General features: G+C 47.1%; 1 protein-coding gene across 3 annotated transcripts in view; it reads right to left on the bottom strand.

The window, feature by feature from the left end:
* Nucleotides 1-20,850, bottom strand: part of B3glct (beta-3-glucosyltransferase) — an 84,500-nt gene extending 63,650 nt beyond the window's left edge. For 2 of the 3 annotated variants that reach the window (XM_030254627.1, XM_030254628.1), the window contains exons 1-3: nucleotides 20,571-20,850; nucleotides 2,908-2,969; nucleotides 2,476-2,525 (exon numbers count right to left, since the gene is read on the bottom strand). In XM_030254627.1, the coding sequence (XP_030110487.1) occupies nucleotides 2,476-2,525; nucleotides 2,908-2,969; nucleotides 20,571-20,830 (372 nt within the window). In that variant the 5' untranslated portion in view covers nucleotides 20,831-20,850. The remainder of the gene's footprint in view (nucleotides 1-2,475; nucleotides 2,526-2,907; nucleotides 2,970-20,570) is intronic. The other variant, NM_001081204.2, reaches the window with a different exon arrangement.
* Nucleotides 20,851-24,319: the final 3,469 nt, after the last annotated feature.

Below are 24,319 nucleotides of genomic sequence, written 5' to 3'. Positions count from 1 at the left end.
AAATGTCGACTAGACTGGAGCCTTAGTTAACATAACAAAAATGGATGGCACTTTTCAAAATTTTTATTTATTTACATCCCAAATGCTGCCTTCCCTCCCCGTCCCCCTTCACAGAGACCCTCCTCCTCCTCCTCCTCCTCCTCTTCCTCCTCCTCTTCTTCTTCTTCTTCTTCTTCTTCTTCTTCTTCTTCTTCTTCTTCTTCTTCTTCTTCTTCTTCTTCTTCTTTGAGAGGGTGGGGCCCCCCTGGGTATCTCCCCCCACCCTGTCAAGTCTCTGCCAGAATACAAACATCCTCTCCCACTGGAACCAGACAAGGCAACCCTGCTGGGGGGAAGGATACCACAGCCAGGCTAAAGCTTTCAGGAAAGACTCCTCCGCTCCAGTTATTGGAGGGCCTGAGTGGTATTTAAATATTGTTCTCTTGCTCATCTGTTAAGCTGATCAAGTTGATAGATAAATAGATAGATAGATAGATAGATAGATAGATAGTTCTCAAACATCATCAATGACCAAATTTAGATAGATAGATAGATAGATAGATAGATAGATAGATAGATAGATAGTTCTCAAACATCATCAATGACCAAAAATGGAGGCTCAGAGAGTTTTGGAAAACTGTGACCTACTCTGCCTGGCTTCCAAGTCTGGCTTCAGGTTCTGATCGTACAAGGCAGCTTGGGCACCTGTGGAGCCCCTCACCCAGTCCTCAGGATGCCTTCCTACATGGCTCCATCCTCAGAGCAACAGTAATCAGGTTTTGAACTCTTCCCAGCCCCGTGACAAGAATCCTTTCACAGACCGGGAGATGAAGCCAAGAGCAGGATACCTGAGATTTGAGAGCAGCTACCCAGGCAGAGCTTCTTAGTGATGCATCTCTGCATCAAAAGCCTCCTTCCTAACGTCTGAACTACTAAATCATGGTTTTCAAAGCAAACCTGGGCTGGACATGGCTCAGTGGGTGAAGCATGCTGGCTGTATATTCATAAAGACTGACTAGTGCACAGGTCCCCTGGGCCCATTAAAGCTGGCGGTGCCACATGGGAAAGCAAAGATAAAACATTGCCAAGATGTCTAGAGAGATGGCGCATCAGTTAAGAGCACAGACTGCTCTTCCAGAGGTCCTGAGTTCAATTCCCAGCAGCCACATGGTGACTCACATCCATCTGTAATGGGATCTGATGCCCTCTTCTGCTGTGTCTGAAGATAGCAACAGTGTACTTACATACATAAATTAATAAATCTTTAATTTAAAAAAAACAATTCTCTAGAACAAGCTGAGCAGCCACACTAGCTGAATAGGTGAGCCCTAAGACCAGAGAGAGCCCCTGCCTCAATCTATATAGTGAGGACTATTGGAGGAACACACATACATGCACATATATACACACGTGTGTGTCCACCACACACATGTGCCCATACACAACAGAAACAATCAAATGTGTTCACGAGGTGCTATTAGGGCTCCGAGATCTATATTGTTGACCACAAAGATTGTTCAGTTGGTAAAGTGTGTGCCACGCAAGCGCGGAGACCCATGTAAAACATTGAGGCATGGTGCCACATGCTGTAGTCCCAGAACTGAGAAGGCAGAGACAGACAGATTCATGGGGAATCTGCCAGACAGCCTAGCCTAACCAGCAAGATGAAGGATCCTATATCAAACGCAAGGAGATGACTCAGTGGGAAAGAGTGCTTGCTGCAGAAGGCTGAAGTCCTGAGTTCAAAACCCCAGCACCTATGTAAAAAGCTAGGTGTGGATATTTGCACCTGTAATCTCAGAGCTGACAAGGTACAGACAGGAGGGTTTCTGGGGTTTAGTGGCTGCCAGCCCACCCAAGGTTTAATAAGAGACCCTTTCTCAAGGGAATGGGGCAGCGAATAATAGAGCAGAACACCTGGCATCCTCTGCTGGCCTCCACATAAGCATGTATGGGGCATACACCCAAGCACACACTGGTTCAGTCCACTGTCATCAAGGTGGGAACATGGCAGCATCCAGGCAGGCATGGTACAGGAGGAGCTGAGAGTTCTACATCTTCATCTGAAGACCAATAGGAGAAGACTGGCTTCCAGGCAGCTAGGATGAGGGTCTTAAAGCCCAGACCCACAGTGACACACTTCCTCCAATAGAGCCACACCTCCTAATAGTGCCACTTCCTATGGGCCAAGCACATTCAAACCACCACATACATGTTCTCACACATACACTACATAGATACATCATATACACACATGCACATACACATGGGCTTAGTCTAAGAAACAACTCCAGAGTTGACCTCTGGAGTTACACGAGAACCCCTACACAAACACACAAACACACACACAGATACAGAACAATATCTCAGTTCCTACAACAGCAAAAAAAAAAAAAAAAATCAAACATTAACTGTTAAGGATAAAAGATTTATGTTTCCCATTCAACCTAAAATAATGTCAGGGGAATGGTTAGAGTAGATCATTACATTTAGTACCTGAGAAGGCGTGACCTTTTCTTTTATCTCTTCAGACATCAAAGCAAAAGCTAGGAGAGAAAGAGAGAGACATATTTACATTAAAATTAGCAATCTGGATTCATTCTCACATTCGACAATTCTGCTCATAATAAGTGGGGAACAGAATATTTTAACAAGATATATTTTGCTCCTTTTCAAACAGCTGCATTGCTACAAACAAGTATTAGAAGTATCCTTCATCTTAGACCGGAAATAATTTATCCCTGTAAAGTCAATGAGCTCCAGCTACCAAGCAGAACACACACACACACACACACACACACACACACACACTAGCGCACATGCACACGCACACTCAGAAAACTTCAGTAGAGCAATTAAAATCTTTATAAACAACAACAAAAAAATATATAGGAAAAAAATACCTCTTCAAGTTTTTGATTTACATACCAAAACTCTGAAGAATGGAGGACTGGTGGTACAAAGTCCCACTTCCATTGTCCCTGCCAAGCCTGACAGACAACAGAAGTAACGTTGGGGTGCACTTGTTGTGTGAGGCTGTGCGGTTAGAACCGCAGATGCTGTTTACAAACCAGCCGGGGAGAATATGCAGGATCCTACTGAAATTCCAGGGCAGGAGACTGAGGGAATTAAAATCATCTTCCATTCAGAGTGATTGAATGTTTTCGATTCGAGTCATAAATAGGCAAAGACCTCCTTAGAGGCGCACTTAGGCTGAGCATTAAAAATAATAACAACAACAACATAAGACAGCGCTGGAAATATGAAGCAAAACGCGAAGCCAGAAAGTCAGGGAGTTGTATAACGAGTGTCTCCTAAGGAGATAAAAGGAGAGCATTGCTGGGGTGCGGGGGTGTCAGGTCCTTCCTCCAGGGGCATTGCCAGAGGAGGTGGGCAGGCACATGGCATAGAGAAGGGCCACTGGAGAATGCCACTGTACAAGCATGAGATAACCCCACCATCAGACCCTTCTGTCTAATCCCTCCCCTCCCCCGCTACACCCCCAGACACCCATCGCTTCAAGTTACCCATTAACATCAGCCCACAGGAAGTAATCTAAGACGCGGTCACACTGAAATGCAAAAGACTAACATGGCTTCATCGGTTCCATTTCCAGAATGGCATTTCGAAAGGCAGGGTTGAAACTGAAACACAAGCCAAAGGGACCCAAGTGTTGGCATTTAGATAAGAGCAGGCAGCGTGTGTAGCCCTGGGACTTCCTCAACAGTCCACCCGCCTCCGTGCCTCCGCGCCTGCCTCAGCTCCCCCCCAAGTCATCCCTACTGTTCATTAGAGAACTCAGCACCAACTCAAAATACGTATCTGGGGACTGTTACTAATAGACTCTAATATTACAAGCTCCGCACTGGCAGGAAAGTAGTTTTATTGACTAACCAAGATACAAATAGCACACAGAAGTAGCTCAATAATATTGAATGAATGAATGAATGTCTTCATTGTTGGCCATATGGTCTTTTCACTGAAAGGCTCCATCACCAGGCAGCACCTATCTAATCCAGTAGAAGAGAGTTCAGTGCCCACTCCCAAATTATTTTCATCACGATATAATCTATGTTCTTTCCCTTTACAGATATGCGTGCATCTGTGCATGCTCACATCAGGACACCCTGTACTGGTTACTTTTCTATCGCTTGGATAAAACACCATGACCAAAGCAACTTACAGAAGGGTTTATTTGGTTTTATTTAGTTCATCGTGGTGGAGAATGGCACTCATGGTGGTTGGGGCAAGATGCTGTGGGCTCGGGTCTTAAGCCACAGCATAGGCAGACAGTGAACCCAAAAGCTGGGAGCATAGAGTCTCTTAAAGCCCACCTCTAGTGATGGACGCACGCACGTCCTCCAACAAAGCCATCTCTCCTAAGCCTCTCAAATAGCACCACCAACAGGGGCCAAGTATTCAAATGCCTGTGACTATAGGGGGCATTTCAATCAAGTCACCAGACACACACGCACACAGACATACACACACATATGCACATGCATACATACACACACATGCACGTGCACACATGTATGTCAAGGGCCAAGTCATTAACCAAGTTCTAAGAACAAAGCAGAGATTTAACCCAAACACCATTTAAATCTTGTTTCTGGGCACTTAAGACTGTAGGGTTGTTTTATTTCATTCGCTCCCAAGAAACTTGCACACACTTAAAACACTCAAGGGGGAGACTGCAGAGATGACTCGGCAGCTAAGAGCAGTTACTGTTCTTAAAGAGGACAGGATTCCCAGCACCCATGTAGGTGGCTCACAAACACTGCAGCTCCAGTTTTGAGGGATCTGGCGCCCTCTTCTGGTCCCCACTTGCACCTGCACTCACATATGCACAAACCCACACACATACACCATATGCATATGATTAAAAGAAAATTAAATATTTTAATTAATTAATTAATTAATTAAACCCTCCAGGAGATATCAAAGCCAGAACTATTTAGCAAGTGTTGATGCTGGGATTACAGCCCAGTGGGCAAGCATGTGCTACACATGTACAAGGTTATCTCTAATACCAAACCAACAACATGCATGGTCACATGTTAATATCACTTGCCAGGCACCCCAGGATTCTGAAAAATAAACATACTGAAACTCATAGATTATAAAACTGTGGTCAGGATACAGCAGGGGTTTATTTAAAACGGCCCCTTGCTGGCAGTATGGTGGCATATACCTTTATAAGCTCAGCACTCAGGAAGAACAGAATGGATCTTTATGAAGTTTGAGGTCAATATGATATGATATATATAGTGAGTTCTAGGCCAGCCAGGGCAAGAGCGAGAGAGAGAGCAAGAGAGTGAGAGTGCGAGAGAGAGAGAGAGAGAGAGAGAGAGAGAGAGAGAGAGAGAGAGAGAGAGAGAGGGAGGAGAGAGGAGAGAGAGAGAGGGAGAGAGAGAGAGAGACAGAACACAAATGGAGAGCTGGCTCAGCAGTTAGGAGCACCTGCTGCACTTGCAGAGGACTCAGGTTCAGTTCTGAGGTTCACCCACTTGGCAGCTCACGACCATCTGTAATTTGAGTTCCATAGGGATCCAACGCCCTCTTCTGGCCTCTGTGGGAACTGCATACCCATTGATACACAGACATGGATGAAGATAGATGTTCCTCTTCTCCTTTTATGGTCCTTCTCCCTAATCCTTTTCTGGAAGGAGGAGGAAGCCATTCCTCAAATTCTGGCTGATCAGCTGCAGAGAGCAGTCCATGGTGAAGTTCCTCTGTCCAGAGGAGAGAAGACACAGCCCTGACCAGCACACGAGCTCCCTTGCCTATTGTCTATTCATAATCCCACCCGTTTAATCGCATAAAAGCCCTCTGGCCCTAGGACACCTAGAGATGGAGATCTGAGGTTGAGAGTTGCTTCTGCCTTCTTTAGAACGGGCTTTGAATGAGCCTGTTTTCGCCCGTGAATTTCTCTCTCCTGGGTTTTCAGCTGCGTGGTAAACTGCGTGAGCCATCTTGCTGAGGATACAGCTCAGTGGCTGAAGGTTTGCCTAACATACACAACTAGGCCCGATCCCCAGTGCTGGAAGAAAAAAAGAATCCACTCCACCCCAATCAGTTCCTATTTCAAATCTAGATAACCAAAGGACTCTGAGTTATAATTTCCCCTTTCATCAAATAGAGTAACTTTCTCAGTTTAACGGTCCGGTGGCATCGTCTAATTCCTGGCATTTTCTTTCACCTGACTTGCTCGCAAAGCAGGCGGGCTATGACCGGTGGGGGGCGCTGTGTCAGCAGCTTGAGAGGAGAGCATGCTGAGGAAGGCTTGTTTTCTCTACTGGTTCTGGGAGGCACCAATGCGGAGCCCCTCCAAAAAAAAAAAAAAAGCAGCTAATATTTCCCAATGCCGCTCTTCATAGAAGAGCCACACAGCAAGGAATAGATTGCCAATAAACCGAGGGAGCCTTCCAGGTTCCCCTGACGAAATTGAGACTCCATGTTCACTGGCTTCTCTCTCCATCCCAAAATACGCAGATCTAGGCTTTTCTTTTTTCTTTTTTTTTTTTTAAGTCCTTTAAAAATAAAAAGCCTTTCATCGTCTCCATCATTCTACTATGAAATTAAGATCTTTTTTTTTTCCACAGCAGAAATGACATAATGCTTAAAGCGATGCTGTGAGGATGTCCATCGCTCTCCATCCCTTTTCTACGGTGAGATTTCTATAATCTAAACGGAACGGCCAAAATCGTGAGGGCGCCAGATGTATTTTTATAATAAAAATGTTGTTTTTATTATAAAATAGGAACGTGACAAATCAAATCATAAAATGTGAGCAGTCTGGAAAATTCCTCCCTCAAAAACCCAAGTTTTTTAAAGAAAGGTGTAAATTGGGTTAAAAGAGGGAGAAAAAGGAGTAAATTCGGTTTTTAAAGAAAATGCCCATTCCCTTCAGCAGTTTTAACACATGTTAACTTTGTATTACCAAAGCAAAGACAATCTCCCAAGAGCTAAAACATGATAGTCTTAAACGTCTAAGTGTTGTGGTAAATTAGGTCTCGATATTAATAGAAGCAAGGCTTTCGTGTTGACAGAGTGGGAGGAGACAGATCACTGTGCCTGTTTTTGTTGTTTTTGTTTTTCTTGTCTTTTCTTTTTAATTTCAGTATTTTGACGCACTGCAGATTTGGGGGATATGCTAATCAGAGGAGCAAGCAGAATATATAACATATAAATATAAACAGAGACTGAATAATTCAGCGCAGGGTGATGAAGCTGGCGCTGCATGTGCAATGTGCTGTGTTTACACGGGGTTCCCTAAGTTGCCGGCAAGGCCGCGCATCAACGGGAGATGGCCCTTATTTTTAATGTTCACAGTTGACTTCATTTTGATTTTAATATTAAGGTCTGGCAACTTCAGAGAGAGGGAGAGAGGGAGTGAGGGACAGAGGGAGGGAAAGGGAAACCGGGAAGAAGGCTTTTCCCTCTCCAATTCAGACCTCCCCCGCCCCCAGCCAAAGGGGCACCCAGGAATGATGACCTGGGGTTCCATGTTTCTTGTTTCATTTCACGCTGATTTCTAGGTTTGGCAGGGGCAAGCATTTCTGAAAATCTGGCCTGAATACCTTTCCGTGCAGTCGGAGAAATATTCCAAGGTAAACCATGCTTTTACGTGCCAAACTGCTGTTTAAAAGGCATTTTCTATTTTCAACATGAATTCTGGTGAACCAAGACTATATTTAAAGTGCAAGTCAGGGGCAGGCAATCGGAATCGGGGCCCTTTCACGATAACTTTAAATAATTCAAGCCGACGGATGTGTGAACATACCTAGAACGGAAAGATAAATGGAGATTTTCTTTTTTTTTTACAGGCGACCCGGACCCAGTTTTATCGCAGGATGAAGCCCTTGTGCAAGCAGAGGAGAAACTTAAGGAGTTAACTGAAGTGTGTTAGTGCTGTCTCATCACCTGGCTTCTCTGGTTCCCAAAAGTGGACAGAAAATCCTGCCTCCAGGCAGGGAATACACTCCTATCCCTAGTCTTCCAGAAACATCCATCAGAGAAGCCTCAGGAGGAGCTGGGGACTAAGGAGATGACAGCTAAGCCTTTAGGGCCCAGAGTGGCACCGAGAAAAGCTCGGGTAGACTGGATGATGCTGGGCACACTTGTAATCCCCGCACTCAAGAGACAGAGGCACAGAGGTGATGAGTTCGAGATCAGTCTGGGCTACATAGATCCTGTCTCCAAAACAACACAAAAAAAGCTCGGGCAACACTGGAGGGTCCACTGCTAACCAGGACAATTCAGTCTGTCCATCTGCCTGTCCAGGGGTCAGGAGCCCTGCACAAATACCAGGAGGGAGGCATACAATCTGATACACACACCAACAGGCCAGGTTTTTGTTTGTTTGTTTGTTTGTATGTTTGTTCTTCTTCTAAGGTCCCTGGGGGAGGAAAGCCTTAGGACTTTCTTCCTTTCTTCCCTGTGACCTACTTAGCAAACACTTCCTTTCCCCTGGCAGCTCTGGCCTCCAGGGACTGCTCTCCTCCTCCCCCTCCTCCCCCCTCCCCCTCCTCATTCCCCTTCCCCTCTTCCTCCTCCTCCTCCTCTTCCTCCTCCTCTTCCTCCTCCTCTTCCTCCTCCTCTTTCTCCTTCTCCTCCTCTTCCTCCTCCTCCTCCTCTTCCTCCTCCTCCTCCTCCTCTTTCTCCTTCTCCTCCTCTTCCTCCTCCTCCTCTTCCTCCTCCTCCTCCTCCTCCTCCTCCTCCACATCCTGAATTTCACTGCAGGTCCCAAGAGGGGACCTTCTACTCCAGGACCACAGCTCAGGCCAGTTTGCTCGTTCTAATTAATGCTTTGAAGGCAACCCACTCCAACTGAGGGGAGAGACGCAAATGCAATATCCATAGCTCAGCAAACTGGGCCCAGAGGAAGGCCAGAGGCGCAGAGCCTGTCTCTTCCTCTTCCTCTTTCTCTTCCTCAGTCCGTGGACACCCATATCACCCACAGCAGCTGATGGCACACTAAAAAGCAACTCTAGACAGCACTGCCAAACCAAAGGATGAAGGGCCCATGGGCTCATACTGGGGCCAACACAGGAGCAGCCCACAAGTGACTGGAGGAGCGACCCATTCTTCAAGTGGGAAAGGCCTTGGGCTGTCCCTGCCAGCAGCCATTGTCGCCAACATCACTCACTTAGACTTTCATTTGCTCAACAGGCAAGAGTCACTCTGTTTGCCTGTGACAACTCATGCTGAAGACGAAGGCCCAGCTCCCCAGAGGAGCCAGTCTGCCAGCAAGCAAGACGCTTGGAGGTGGATCCCTGCACCACTAGCTTCCCTTCCCAGGGGCTTGCAGTGAAATACTAAGGAGGCTGCAAACAGACTTTCCACACCCTGCACTGGACAGGCCTGGATGCCCACAGCTGGGACACCCAAGGGATGCCTCGAAGTGCAGGAGAGAGGCTGGGCAGAGACACCAGAGGCCGGGGGTAACTGGTAGGGGGAAGTAGCTATGTTGGGGATACCTCGTCACTGGGGTGGAGTCACCTATTCAAGGGAATGACCAGGTTGGGGACTTGCAGTGTAAGCTAGGGAGGAGACTTGTTGAGATAGGGACATTTGGTTTAGGGAAGTAGCTAAGGCAGAGACCTCTGGAGGGATGCTTGGGGTGGGTCCACCTGGTAGACAGTTGATGGAGTAGGGACACCTTGGGGTTAGCGACTGAGAGTTGTCAGTGGAGATACCTGGAGCACAGGAGTTATGGGGTCGACGGATATAATGAAGGGGTTCTTTTCCCCTTGGGTATAAAAGCATTTTAAGGATCTTAAGGATGGGAATGTGATATGGGGCTGTGCTCCCTAGACAGACTTCTTGAGCCAGTGTACGAAATGACTTATCAGGGGACAAAAATGGGCACACGCGTGCCGGCTAGGCGGCTGCTTGTGCAAGAATATATCTGAGCCTGATTGGAATTGGGGGGATCTCAAGCCAGCACCCCTAAGCTGTCTGGTTGAGGGAACAGAAGCCTTGGCCTCAGAGGCAGACATGCAGTAGCTACAAGTGGGGGCATGGGGGTGGAAGAGCCCAGGAAGGCTGTGGAGAAGAGCAGAGCACAGGTGGCCCCACCTTCAGGACTTGGCAGGAATATCAGGCTATGTAGTGAGCAGATGTGAGGTGAGTCGGCTGGTGTCCCAAGCCTGCCTACTCGGTATAGTAAGTATAGCAAGGATATGGCCCCTTCCACCCCTGGAACTCACATGCGCGCACACACACACACACACACACACACACAGACGAGTGCAAGGAGACTCCAAATTGGGCAGAGGGCATCAGAACCCCTTGAGCTAATGTTACAGGCGACTATGGGCCTCTGGACATGGGTGCTGGGATTTGAACTCGGATCCTCTTAACCACTGAGCCACCACCTCTCCAGAATTCTCTTTAAATTTTAAGAAATCCTTTAAAGGACTCGTGTCCTTCAAGTGGACAAGAGAAAGGAGTCACCACAGAGGAGACCTGAGCCCTAGCACTGCTTGACTATAAAAAGTGGCGTGATACAAGGCTGAAAGACAGCCCGTCCCAGGGGCTCTGTGGGCTGGAGGAAAAATATGTTTACAAGAGCAACATGTGGGACAGAAATGAGAATAACCACATCCATTTACCAAGAAAGAGAATTTGCTTCTCCGGTTTACATCTTGATTAAGGAAATCACTCAAGATGGGGGTGGGGGGCAGGCAGAGACAGAACATGTCAACTCAAACAGTTTGGAGGAGCGATTCAAGACCTGTCTTCATAAGAATGTTCTATGATCTGAAACAGAGTCAGAAAAGTCTCTGCTCACACAGCCCTCTCCAAAACACACTGAAATAGAACACAAAGCAAATATTCAAACAGAAGGAAATTAGTTCTTTGTACAATCCCTCGAAATTGCAATCATATTGTTGAATGTTAACTGTCAGGCTTCCCTTTTGGAAAACACAATGGACCACTCACTGATGGGCAGCTCATCCACTGCAAGAAAAATCAGAAGCAGAATTCGAAAATCCCCATCAGCACCATTCAGTCCATGCGGTATACATCTGAGACACGCTAAGCCTACAGACGTCCTGGTGTGGGCTCTGAAAGTCTTTTCGAGAATAACCCACTGTTCTAGTCTTGGGGTTGTTTCTTTAAATCATGAGAGTCCCGTCAGAAGGATATGAAAATCTGTCGAATTATATACGCTGGTTAGGTTTCCGTCTCCTGGACACAAGCTGGAGTCATCTGTGAAGAGGGAACCTCAATCGGGAAACCGCCTTCATCCTATCAGCTCTCAGGGTGTTTACTTGATTAGTGATTGATGGGAGAGGTGGAGCCACCCCTGGACAGAGAGGTCCTGCGTTGTATAGGAAAGCAGGCTGAGCAAAAGCAAGGATAGAGAGCCTGTACATAGCCTCCCTCCATGGCCTCTCATCCGTTCCTGGAGCCACATTCTTGCCTTGAGTTCCTGCCCTGAATCCCTTCATAACTGACTCTAACCTGTAAGACAAACCCTCTCCTCCACAAATTGCTTTTGGTCATGGTGTTTATCATGGCAATAGAAAGCAAACTTCAGGGCTGGAGAGATAGCTCAGTGGTTAAAAGCACTGACTGCTCTTCCAAAGGTCCTGAGTTCAATCCCAGCAACCACATGGTGGCTCACAACCATCTGAGCGGGCCCAGGCGAGTGCGGGGCCAGAGAATGTCCTTACATATGATAAATAAATAAATAAATAAATCTTAAGAAAGAAAAGGAAGAAAGGTTTCTGTTGCCCTGACTAAACAGCATCACCAACAGCAAGTTGGGGAGACAAGGAATTATTTCAGCTTCCAGGTTGTGATCCACCATCCAGGGAAGCCAAGACATGAATTCAAGGCAGGAACCTGGGGACAGGAGCTGATGCAGAGGCCGTGGAGGAGCACTGCTCACTGGCTTGTTCCACGCGCGCTATTCAGCCTGCTTTCTTCTTTATTGAAAAAAAAATTTTTTAAGATTTATTTGTTTATTATATATAAATACAGTGTAGCTGTCTTCAGACACACCAGAAGAGGGCATCAGATCCCATTACAGATACTTGTTGAGCCACCATGTGGCTGGTGGGATTTGAACTCAGGACCTCTGGAAGAGCAGTCAGTGCTCTTAACCGCTGAGCCACCTCTCCAGCCCCCAACCTGCTTTCTTATAGCACCTAGGACCATTTGCCCACACAATGACCTGGGCCCTCCCACATCTATCATCAATCAATCAATTAATCAATCAATCAATCAATAAAGCCCCACAGCCTTGCTCAAGGGCCTATGTGGTGGAGGCATTCTTTCAACTGAGTTTCACTCTTCCCAAATAAGTCCAGCTTGTGTCAAATTGACATCAAACTGCTAGATTGTACACTTGGCCAATATGAACATGCTGGAGACAGATGGGGCCCAGTGAGAGATGACCAGGTCATAGGGCACTAGCCTAAGAAAGTGTGATCTCTCTCTCTCTCCCTCTCTCTCTCTCTCTCTCTCTCTCTCTCTCTCTCTCTCTCTCTCTCTCTCTCTCTCTCTCGGGCAGCCCAGGCCTCCAGGGACTGGATCACAGTTTTACCATAGCAGGCAACCGCACTCACGCCTCGTCCTTACATGTCTGCAAGTGTTCCTGCCACAGCATACATACTATCTACCACCAATGTTCAGCTTCAAGATCTATGAGCTAAATAAAATGCCTTTTCTTCTACCCAGCCATGTGCATATTGCAATATGGCACAGACTAAGTTTCCCAGGATCTACACTTTAACAAGCGTAGTAGGTCTTTGGACATGTTGAGATGACTATCGTATGTACTGAAGCCTGACACACTTCAGGAGGCTGACCCGGAACTCAGGGGAGCTCCATGGAGCTATTTCCATAATGACCTTGTCCCTTTCAAATCCTCTTCCTCACAACTGATATACAAACTCGTGCATAACCAGCCAGCCTCGAGGATCTGCAGAAGATAAATTCAACGTGACGTAGGAGAAGCCTTGAGCTCCTCACAGCAAGCAATAATGCAAACAGCAATACATCACCGGTTCGCCTTCCTAGCTTATTGTACTGGACCTGAAGATAATTCTCGCTTCTTGGAGAAGACAGCACTGTCGTATCTGATAGATGCAAATCTTCTCTAATGAGACTTATATTCTTCTTCCCCTCGCCCCAAACCCACGGTTTCATATTTACAAGGATTGTTTTCTCCCCCAAATGTCATAAGGTTTCCAACATGCACACATTTTATGTAAAGCAAAAATGAATTATTTTGTTGAGCCTTCCTTCCTTAAAAAAGTAAAAAAAAAAAAAAACAAGTACTGAGAATCGCCTCCTACAGAAATAACCACCTGGGGCTGGAGAGATGGCTCAGCGATTAAGGGCACTGACTGCTCTTCCAGAGGACCAGGGTTCAAATCCCAGAACCCACCTGGCAGCTCACGACTGTCTGAAACTCCAAGATCTGACACTCTCGGATGGATGGACATGCATGCAGGCAAAACACCAATGCACAAAATAAAGGTAAATAAATAAAAATTTAAAAATAACCCCTAAGTTCCTCTTCAGTGAGCGTGCTCTGGGCCTGAACGCCCTCACCTCTTCACCTTCTCAAGATTAAAAGTCAAATTATTTAACCCCTCAATTTACTAAGTCTACCTGTATTGTTAGTTATACTTACTAGGTATACCTGTACACCTCAACTTATACTTAGTAAATTTTCTATTTCACATACTTAACCACAATAAAAACAAAACAAACAAAACAAACAAAAGAAAACTTTAATCCTGACCCTCCTCTGAGTGCCTACACAAGAACCTGTTGGAGTTCCTCACAAGACCCTTACTCACAAGGACCACAGAGACCACCGCCATCGCTGCAAAGCACACAAGGATTTTTATTGATCCAACATGTTGGGGACTCCCCTCTCAGCATGCAGGCCAGAGGAGAGACCCAGAACAAAGAAAGAACACACTTTTTATGCCTTTGTAAGGGACAGATTTGAGCAACAGGGTTCTCATTGGTGTAGCAAGTAACCCTTTCAGGCATTGGTTGGTTTGTATAGTGACTAAGTAAACCTTTGGCCTAGTGACTTACTTTGCTTGCCCCCAAGGTGGGCTATTATGATTTGGTCAGCAAAGTAATAGTACATTTTAAACTTTTGGATCAGCTATTAACGTCACGGCTATCAACGTCAGGGAGATTCTAGCGACAAGGTCAGGGTGGTCTGTGGTCTTTGTCAGAATTCAGTGTGGGGTGGAGGGCAGGAGAATTGCTAATCTTGTTATGGTTATTTCTCTGAGAACAGCTAATATTGTTTTGGCAGCTTGTAGGCTCAGTCATTTTGACCGCTAAAACTATGTTTTTGCTGGGCATGGTATGCATGCCTTTAATCCCAGCCCTTGGGAGGCAGAGACAGGCAGATTTCTGAGTTTGAGGCCAGCCTGGTCTACAGAGTGAGTTCCAGGACAGCCAAGGGCTACACAGAGAAACCCTATCTGGGGGGGGGGGGGGGGGGAACCCTATGTTTTTACATTTGTTAAGTCAGCCAGCTTCCTTATCTGGCTCTGCACTTGGCCTGCTAGTACAGTTTGGAAAGTCCTTTTCGAAGGGGGAAGGTACTGGGTGGTCTTGAATTCATTTTGGATATTACAAACCCAGACAGTAGCCTCTGGCTAGCTTCTGAGGGAAATAAGAGCATAGGTGGGGCTCAGGGTGAAGCAGAAGCCTAGTGTGCACAAGGACCCCTGATCTCTCTGTTAAGATTGTGTGTGTGTGTGTGTGTGTGTGCTCCCCCCCCCCCCCAAGAGGCCAGAAGAGAGCACCAGATCCCTTGTGGCTGAGTGAGCTGCCTGAGCTGGGTATTGGAAACCCTACTCTGGTCCAATGGAAGAGCATCAAGTGCCCCTAACCACTGAGCCATCTCACCAGGTCCCAAGACCCTAGGGTTTGATCCCCAGGTTAAAAAATAAGACAGGAAATGAAAAGATGACTCGTTCTTACCCCAATCCTCTCTCGGCCCACTGCCCCAACCAATCATGGAGTGGGAAAGCCTCTCTCATTTTTTTGTTTTTAAACATTTATTTATTATTATATCTAAGTACACTGTAGCTGTCTTCAAACACACCAGAAGAGGGCATCAGATCTCATTACAGATGGTTGTAAGCCACCATGTGGTTTCTGGGATTTGAACTCAGGACCTTCAGAAGAGCAGTCGGTGCTCTTAACCACTGAGCCATTTCTCCAGCCCGCCTCTCTCATTTTTTAACATAGGTTTTTTAAAATTACCACACAAAGGGATTTGTTTCACGGTGGCATCTTCATAAATCCATGTGTCCGGGAATAGTGTGCAGAGCTGTTCTCTGCTCACTGTGCCCCATGTCTACATGACCCCCTCTAATCCCTGTCACAGAGGACAGCCAAAACCAAGCCTCCTAAAGTGGAAGGCAAGCTGTGCACAGCTCTCAACAAGACCACCCACAAATTCCTGACCTGATGCAGGGCCCGCCACACCTGGCCCTGAAGATTTTGTCAGTGGTTTTTGAAAACTCCCCAGGCTGCTCTCCTTTCTCTGCTTGAATCCTCCTCCACCACTACCAACACTACCACCCACCCCCTCGCAACCACAAGTCCCCCACCCCTCCCACCCCACCCCCCCCACCACCCCCCCTTCCCTCCCACTGGCAAGCCGCTTCTCCCTTCCCATGATCCATTTCTCCTTCCCCTTCAGGGCTGAGCTTACAGTATTACTATTTCCTACAGGAAGCCTTCGTTGATCTAAAAGTTTCTCAAACCTCAACACTATTGACTTTCGGAGTCCATTTTGTCTTAGTTAGGGTTTTACTGCTGTGAACAGACACCATGACCAACGCAACTCTTACAAGGACAACATTTAACTGAGGCTGGCTTACAGGTTCAGAGGTTCAGTCCATTATTATCAAGGCAGGAGCATGGCAGTGTCCAGGCAGGCATGGTGCAGGCAAAGCTGAGAGTTCTACATCTTCATCTGAAGGCTGCTAGTGGAAGACTGACTTCCAGGCAGCTTGAGTGAGGGTCTTAAGCTCACCCCCACAGTGACACACCTACTCCAACAGGACCACACCTCCTAATAGTGCCACTCCCTGAGGCAAGCATATACAAAATATCACACCAGGTAACTAAACTGTTAAATATCAGGGCAGAGCTTTCCTGTGCCTTGTAAGATACTTCACGGCAGCAATTCTCAAAATGTGGGTCGTGACTCCTTGGGGGTTGCCTAAGACCATTAGAAAACACAGATATTTACATAAGTAAGTATTATGAGTCGTAATAGCAGCAAAATCACAGTCATAAAGTAGCAACAAAAATGATTTTATGGTTGGGGGTCAACACAACGTGAGGAACCGTATTAAAGGGGAGCAGCCTTAGGAAGGCCGAGAACCAATGCCTCACAACATCCCTCACTCTAGATGATACACAGGTGATCCTGTGACATCCAAAAAAGCCTCTTGCCATTAACAAGAGCTATTTTGTTGAGAACTGCCGCACCAGACCAGGTGGAAGGCAAGGATCCCCCTGCAGCACATCCTCAAAGCATCCTGAATGTCCAGTTTAATTACCGAATGTCACTTTTCCTCTTACACAGTCATCTCCACACCACAAGAGTGGAGCTAGCTCATTCTGAGACATCTCAGTACTCAGCACACAGTGGGTCCTCAAAAGTAGCCTTTTGAATAATGAAGCTCCAAATAGTCTTTCTGTTTAACAGTCTTCCTGTGGATTTTGGAATCCGCTCTGTCTAGCAATTCAAATGTGTTCCCCACCACACACACTGAATGGGGAAGGACTTTGAGGTCATGCTATCTGTTAGGGTTTGACTGTGGGCTACAGGCAAAGGTCATAGGGTCAACTCCAGGGCCAAGCAGATCATGCCAGAGGCGGGTCCCAAATGACAATGAACCTATCTGGAGAATTAAAACCACTGTCAGCGATATCTACGAGTGGCTTAAGAAATGGAAAGGAGACATTGCAAAATCAAAAGCAAACAAACAAACAATAAACAAACAAACAAACAAAACCCACGCACAAAATGCTGAACTAGGTTTGACTCTGTCTTAACATGTCTAACTCACGGCAATGAAAAGAATCCAAGCAAGACTTGGCTCAGAAGGAAAAGAAATCACCCCAATTTGGCAGGTGCTAAGAAATACAATCTTGGCTCACTCGGGGAAGAGAGACAGGGATGTGAAAGATAAAAGCTAATAGCTATTATTCTACCATTGGTGTGGGTCTTCTTTTCCACAGAGGTATCAATTAAGATTGGTTTTGGCTGCATACAATCTCCTGCAATACAAGGCTGGAGGAAGGTGACAGACAGGGATGCTGTGGTGTTCCACATCCATCTGGTACCCAGGCTGCTTTCTCCTCTCTACCTGATTCCTGTTTTCTTGGTGATCTCATGGCTACAATGTGGCTTTCAGAACTCCAGCCATCAGATCCACACAACTCAGGGAGAAGGGTAAGCCCCAACGGTCTATATCCTAGCTGCACCAGACACTTTAAATGAGTGTCCCCATAATCCTTATAGATATCTCATTGGCCATCCCAGTTTGCAAGAGCCATTGAGAAATATCTCATAACATCATCACTGTTGTCCCTCCACCCATCCTTTTAAACCCCATACAATTCAAACAAGCCTAGCTAGACAAAGAAAAGCCAAAGGCTACAAGGTAGACAGCAGTTCCTTCTCTGGCAGATTCAGTATGTTAAAACCATACGAGACAGCAAAATTCCCAGGCGTCTATCAAGTCCCTGCTCCATGTTTTATATAAAACAATGTAGGCTCAAAGCCACTAAAAGGCCACAGAGCTCACGAATGGTGACTAAGGAGCTGTAAATCTCCCTCTGGAACTCATTCCAGACGCTAGGACTGAAGCTGCCACGACTTCCTGTCTGCATACATGCAGGCAGGTTTAAAATGAAATTTCTATATTGACTTTCCTAAAATAAAATATAAAATGAATGTGCTAGCTTGGGAGGAAACTACCCAGTCAGACCACTCTTACAGGGGTGGATAAAAGCCCCTTCCAAACTATCAGGATAATTTAATGACTCACAAATCACCTTACTTACAATGGGATTCTGAGTGGAGGCCGCATTTCAATGGCCCTCTCCCCATATCAAAGTACAGAACAATAAACACCAGGTATGAAAGAAAGAAGGGGCTTGTTCCCGTACTAACTCATGGAAGCCAGTTCACAAGACTGTGTCTCACAGGGGCTTGGATTTTTTTTTTAAGATTGATTTTATCTTGCCTGGCACCTATAGAGGTCAGAAGAGGGCATCAGAACCCCCTGAACTGGAGTCACAGATGGTCATGATTCACCATGTGGGTGCTGGGAACTGAACCCAGGTCCTCTGCAGGAGCAGCTAGTGAGTGCTCTTAACTGCTAAGCCATCTCCCCAGCCTCTCATGGAAACCTTTTAAGGGGTTTTATGCCTCATTTACTATACTTATCTATGGATGTCGTGAGGCTCGGAGATATCTCTAAAAACATGTTGACATTTTAGTTCTTTCTGAATGTCCTTTCCTGTGTTATCATCACATCAAATATCCCCTTAAGAGTATTAAAAAGATATGAAAATACTAATGTGCCTTTCAGCCTATATGCTGCATCTGCAGTATACAAATATTATTATTAAATGCAATGCTATAAACAGAACGCCAATTTCAGCCATCACCCACCCAGCTGGTTAGCTGCAAAGCCTACGGGCAGTAAAGCAGGCGTTGGAAGCAGCGTTTCCCAGCCCTCTTGCCTGCTTTTCTCCAGGACTCAACAAAGCTTTCTCCAACCCATGATCTCTGGCCAAAATTCCTCATGATCAATTGCTACCTTCTGGGTCCAAGGTGCCCTAACATTTTAAATTACAGTGTTGCCAAATTAATCATGTGGGTGAGCAATTAATTACAAGCTAATCTTGCTCAATTTTCTCACACTTAGTGAGCACCAGAAGAAATGCCAGGGGTACACAGAAGCAAAACAAAAAACGTCCTTATTCGGAAAGCATAAATCCAAATCCAAACGAGCTGTCAAGGCTCTCGTGGACTACATCTTTCCCTAAACTGAGCCATTCTGCCATTTCTAAAACTGAAATTCTGCCTTTTCACAGACAAGTCAGGGTTAGGGAAAAGTATTAGGACAAGCTGCAAAGAGTCTTTTTTTTTTTTTTTTTTAACCCACGCTTTCAAACTTGAACAAATATCATAAAGAGTCATTCGCAATGACTTTATAACTTTTTTTCCACATCATCTTAGCTGAAAGGGGGAGGAAACGGCCTCCAGAAAACGGGAAGAAAGGAACAGGCAACTGGACTGCCTGGGACCAGTTCTCTGATTTTCCCGGAGGCCTCAAGGTTCCGCGGGGCACCCCGGTCCTCCCTCCCCTCCTTGCCCAACTGCATTAGGAGGAAGGCAGGCCAAGTTTGTAGGTTCCTAGGGAGTGGTACACAAAGAGAGGAGGTCTCTGGGAAATTGCAGGAGCTGAGGGTACAGGGTGGGGGTGACGCAAGGGATACGGGGAGGGGGGCGCGCCTTGGGGCGTGCTAATGGCTGTATCAGGGTTCTGTAAAGCTGGGTAGGGTCTCAAGGAACACACGATGGGATGCATGGAGTATTTAAGGCAAAACGGTGTGTGCTTGACTGGGGCGATGGGCGGGGGTGGGGGTGGGGTGTAGATAGTGGGACACCGGTCATGCACAGCAGGAGATCCAGGGTACATACGGAGGAGTGGGAAAAGGGGTGCCCATGGCCGAGTGCAGGTTGTCCACAACAGGAGGTACAGGGTGCACAGGGCGGAACACGGGGGATGCACAAGGTAGAGAGCGGGGTGCACACAGTGGGATGCGGGGTATGCACGGTGAGGTGGGATACGGTATTCAAGGTCGGGAGGGGTGAAACTTGGGATATGCACCTCCAGGCACTGGGAATGCACATGGAGGATCGAGGGGTGTGCACAAGGTGGGGCGCGGGGATGCACATCTAGGGGTATGGGATGCACAACTATGGGACCCATGAGTGCACAGCTGTGGGACACAGGGGCACACGGTAGAGAGCAGGGGGTGTACGGCCGGGCACGGAGTAAGCACAAGCAGAGGGTGCACACGGTGGGGCGCACGGAGTGTACACAGTGGGGCGCAGAGTGCACACGGCGGGCCGTGGCATGAATGCCGTGGGGCGTAGGATAGCTACGGTGGAGTGCGGAGTGCACACCGCGGAGCGCGGCAAGCATTCGGCGGGGCGCTGGGGGCGCACAGGGCGGGGTGCTCATAGTGGGGCGCGAGGTGTGCACCGCAGGGCGCACGGGCGGCGCGCAGGGGCGGGAAAGGCGCGGCCTCTTGTAAAGTTTCTAGCAGTTGCGCGGCTCTGGCTCCCGACCCGGCCGCGCCCTCCCCACCAGCCCGCGTGCCCCGGCGGAAGGAGGCGGAGATGGAGAGGGCGCGGGCCGAGGGTGGCGCCACTAGAGGGCGCTGCGGCCGGGACGGGGCGGGACGGGGCGGGCGGCAGCCGGAACCGCGCGGGGGTGGCCAGCAGCCCCGGGACTCCCTCCCCGCGCCCGCCCGGGCCGCTCGCTACTTACCCGCGGAGCAGCTGAACAGCGCCAGCAGCGCGGGAGGCCGCATCCCGGAGGCAGAGGCTCCGCGCCCTTCCCGGAGCCGAGCTGCGCGGACGCCCTGCGCGCCTGACCCTTCTCGCGCTCCCCTCCTCCTTCCCGGCGCCGCGCCGGCTCGGGCTGCGCCCTCTGGCGGCCGGGATCGGGAGCGCCCCGGTGTACGCTCGCAACCGGCGCGGTTGTAGGTGGTCCTGCTGCCCAGCTGGACCGCGCCCTCCTCTGGGCATCTGACCTCAGAGCTTCTTTTCTGACCCTCTGACAAACTCTGCCGTCATGCCCTTCGCTTCCCAGAACTTCTTTCCCCATCCCTAGCAGTAGATCACCCTTACTGTCCTCAAAGTGAAGGAAGAAGGATCGTTTTTTTCTTCCCTGCTAATGGACTATCTTCAGTTTTTATAAAAAGCAAAATCGATAATTCAACTCTTAATATTGTTGGCACCGATGTTCTACTTTGATGAAGGTGTTTTTAATCAGCTCAACTAATTTACTTAATATCCTCTTCTTAAATGGAATTTGATTAATAGCTTTGGCCCGGAGTTTTGCTCTTAATAGATGTTGGTGTAAAGCTAAATTTTTATTAATGTTATTTTGAGTGTTCACTGTGATGGAAGAGAGAGGGTATTCAAGATACTTGATGAAAATGAATCAATTAAGAACACAGAGAAGAGTGAGGTGGAAAAGTCACATAAGCAGAGTTCCTTCCAGCACAGAATCCTGAAGGGTCTCCCTCCCACCCTGGAAGAGTTCCACCTGAGGACCTTACAGTTACATTGTAGTGAACCAAAGAGGGAAACAATTACAGGGAAGAATTAGAGGGACCCTTCCCAGAAACACAGTTTCTCCTGCATCTCCAAGGATGTAAAAAAGACTGACTGAGCAACCCTGGCTTGTGTTTAGATGATGCGAGGCTAGAGGGCAGCTAGAGTTGCCTTTCAGCCACTGTGGTCACAGGACAAATGACTCACCGAACATCTCCCCCAACCACAGGTAGTAAAACTCTAGGGCAAGCCTGCTCATAAAGACTTTGGCAGTCATATTTCTTAGTTTCTGTGTGTTTCTTGTTGACTGGTGCCAGTCTCTTGACTGATGAAGACCAGCGCTACAGTTTTTCCAAATTCTTGGTTGGCTGCTTTAACTCCTTGGGCTTTCTTGGGAAGTTCTAAAGCTGATAGACAGTTTCCCATTGCTAAAGTTTTCTAGCATTCTCCTAGGAAATATTCCTTCCCTTTGTTAGACACCGTACCTATAAACAAGATGTAAATAGAGAGAAAAATCTAGTAGCCAAGTAACACAACTGAGGACCCTACTTTGGTAGCAAACAACTTTGAGGGCTTAGTGGATCAGACTTTTCATTGAAATTATCCTGGAAGGATGGAGAGGTGACTCAGTGATTAAGACCATGTACTACTCTCCTGGAGGGCCTGAGTTCCATTCCTACATCCACATTTGTTGGCTTATGACTGCCAGTAACTCAAACTCCAGAGTGGCCGATCCGATGATCCATCTGATGCCTCTGGCTTCTGCAGATACTGGCATCTCACGCACAGGCCTACACATAGGGTTACACATCTGCACATAAGTAAAAGTCAATCAAATACAAATTTTTAATTGAAATTTTCATCATGATCCAACATGACTGTATTCCAGGAGGAGTGTAGGAGATTGGACGGTAAGGGCGAGAGCCCATCCTTTAAGTAATAAACTTGCCTGTCTTCAGCATCTTCACAGAGGACAATGACAAATGACACATCACACAGCTCCATGACTCAAGTTTGAGGAAAGGACTGCCTTTCTGTGATTCTGGCCATATGATAAATAGACTCCCTGGGCGTCCTCCCCCATCACTAGGAGAAAAAGCTCTCAAAGCCAACCTGCTCGAAGTGGTACTGACAGACACACAATGAGGCTTGCCTGTGACACCCACTGTGAGGGGACAGTTTCCCACAGGAGAAAAATAAATCTCAGTTACTCCAAGAGAGTAACATGAGGAACAGCGGGCCATAGCTCCATTCCCATGGGATCCTCACCTCTTCATCTGAGTCGTCACCACCGTGCTAGTTTCTAGGACTGTCCAACTTTCCTTGTTTAAGGATAGGGTGAGAAGCCCCAGCTAGTACAAGCTATCTCCTGTCAAGAACCTCACAGAGAAAAAGATCAGACAGGCTGGTGGTTTTTAAAATTATTAAAATGTAAGTAACTTAAAGCAATCTGTACAACTACCCAAGGAAAACAACATAAGTACATATCCATACAGTCATTGGTAGCCAACCGTCTAATTAGCAACTTCTTTATGAATAGATGGTTTGTGATCTGAGGACAACAGCAGGCTCAAATGATCACGTACTGTTGGCTGACGGGCCTTGTGCAAGGCTGTGAGCCATATACGTGGCACTGAGCCCAAGAATTCCCTAGTCCAGTTAGAGAGACAGAAGAATGTCCATAACCTGCTGTGTAGTCGATGCTTTAGCACAGGCACACGAAAGGAACACTCTGGAGACATACAGCAATGTATGACACCTATCAAACCCTTTGGGGTTGATCATAAAACATAGAAATGACTTTTGTGTAACTTCTTCAGGGAGAAAGAGCAAGTGTCTGGGCTGAGAGAATGGGAAGGTCCAGCCCCAACAGAGATATACCATGCATGTGGTCCAGTCCACGTAAAGATATGGCATATGGCAGATCTATCAAAGGCTGTATGATGGACTAGGAGGAAGACTTCTGGGTGGGCTCCCTCCAGCCTGCTGCCTTTCTCTCAGGCCCCGAAATTCTGCTTCCTGTCTGGCAAAGGCCACTGGACAGGTTCAGATTCCTGCCTGTTCCTCCAGGCCTAGTTTCAGGCCTGAAATAAATTAGTAACGGGCACATTCCATTAATTTCCCACACCAGGAAGTGGCTTTCTGAGTGTGAAAGGATCTCAATGATTATTTCCTGCACCAAAGTCGGTTTCTGAAGGAGGACTACAAAATCGAGAAGTAGTTCTTTAGGACTTTGAACCATTAAATCAAATCTGTAACACAATACTTTAACGACTGGCTAGCTTTCCCTCGGCACAGAATCTGTACTCTGGCTGGGTAACAGGAGAAAAGTTATTCCACCAACCACCTTAACCTTCAAGGTAGTAAAAGGATCTTTAGCCTCCACGGAAGAAAGATGATACAGAAGAGACACAGCAAAAAGTTTCATCCTGGGGACACAGCCATGGGAAAATACTTGAATAATCTAAACTGATGTCTTCAAGAATCAAGGGTCTTATGTCATTCAACTTCCAAATGTATTCAAAAGCCATAGGCAGACGCAGTGTCCAACCAGACGCCCCACCAAGGCTTTTACCCAAAGAGAGTTCATCAAAGAATTCTCATAAACAACCAACTCCAAAACAAGAGCCAAGAAATACAACTCGGGTCACCTCCTCACCTCTAGAGGCAGCCCAAACAAGCCCCCAGAAATCTGAGGCCTTTTCACACCTGATTCACCATTCTCTTGACCTCTTGATGTTGTGCACGTGTAAAGGTGTCTGTTCACAGATGGGCCACTGTTACAGGGTATCTGAATCTGTCTCTGGTTAGGGTGTGGTTCAGTCCTTAGCACACACCTTTAATCTCAAACAGTGACGGTGAAGTTAGTTTGTAGAAGGAAGCATGCATGTTTAAAAGAGATGTCTAATTGGATGACAGAAAAAGTGACCAATGAGAGAAAGATTTGACAGAATAGGA

The sequence above is a fragment of the Mus musculus genome, chromosome 5 (genome assembly GCF_000001635.26).
Source record: "Mus musculus strain C57BL/6J chromosome 5, GRCm38.p6 C57BL/6J".
Classification (NCBI taxonomy): domain Eukaryota; kingdom Metazoa; phylum Chordata; class Mammalia; order Rodentia; family Muridae; genus Mus; species Mus musculus.
The sequence above is the reverse complement of the archived record's forward strand: the minus strand, read 5'-3'. Positions and strand labels throughout refer to the sequence as shown.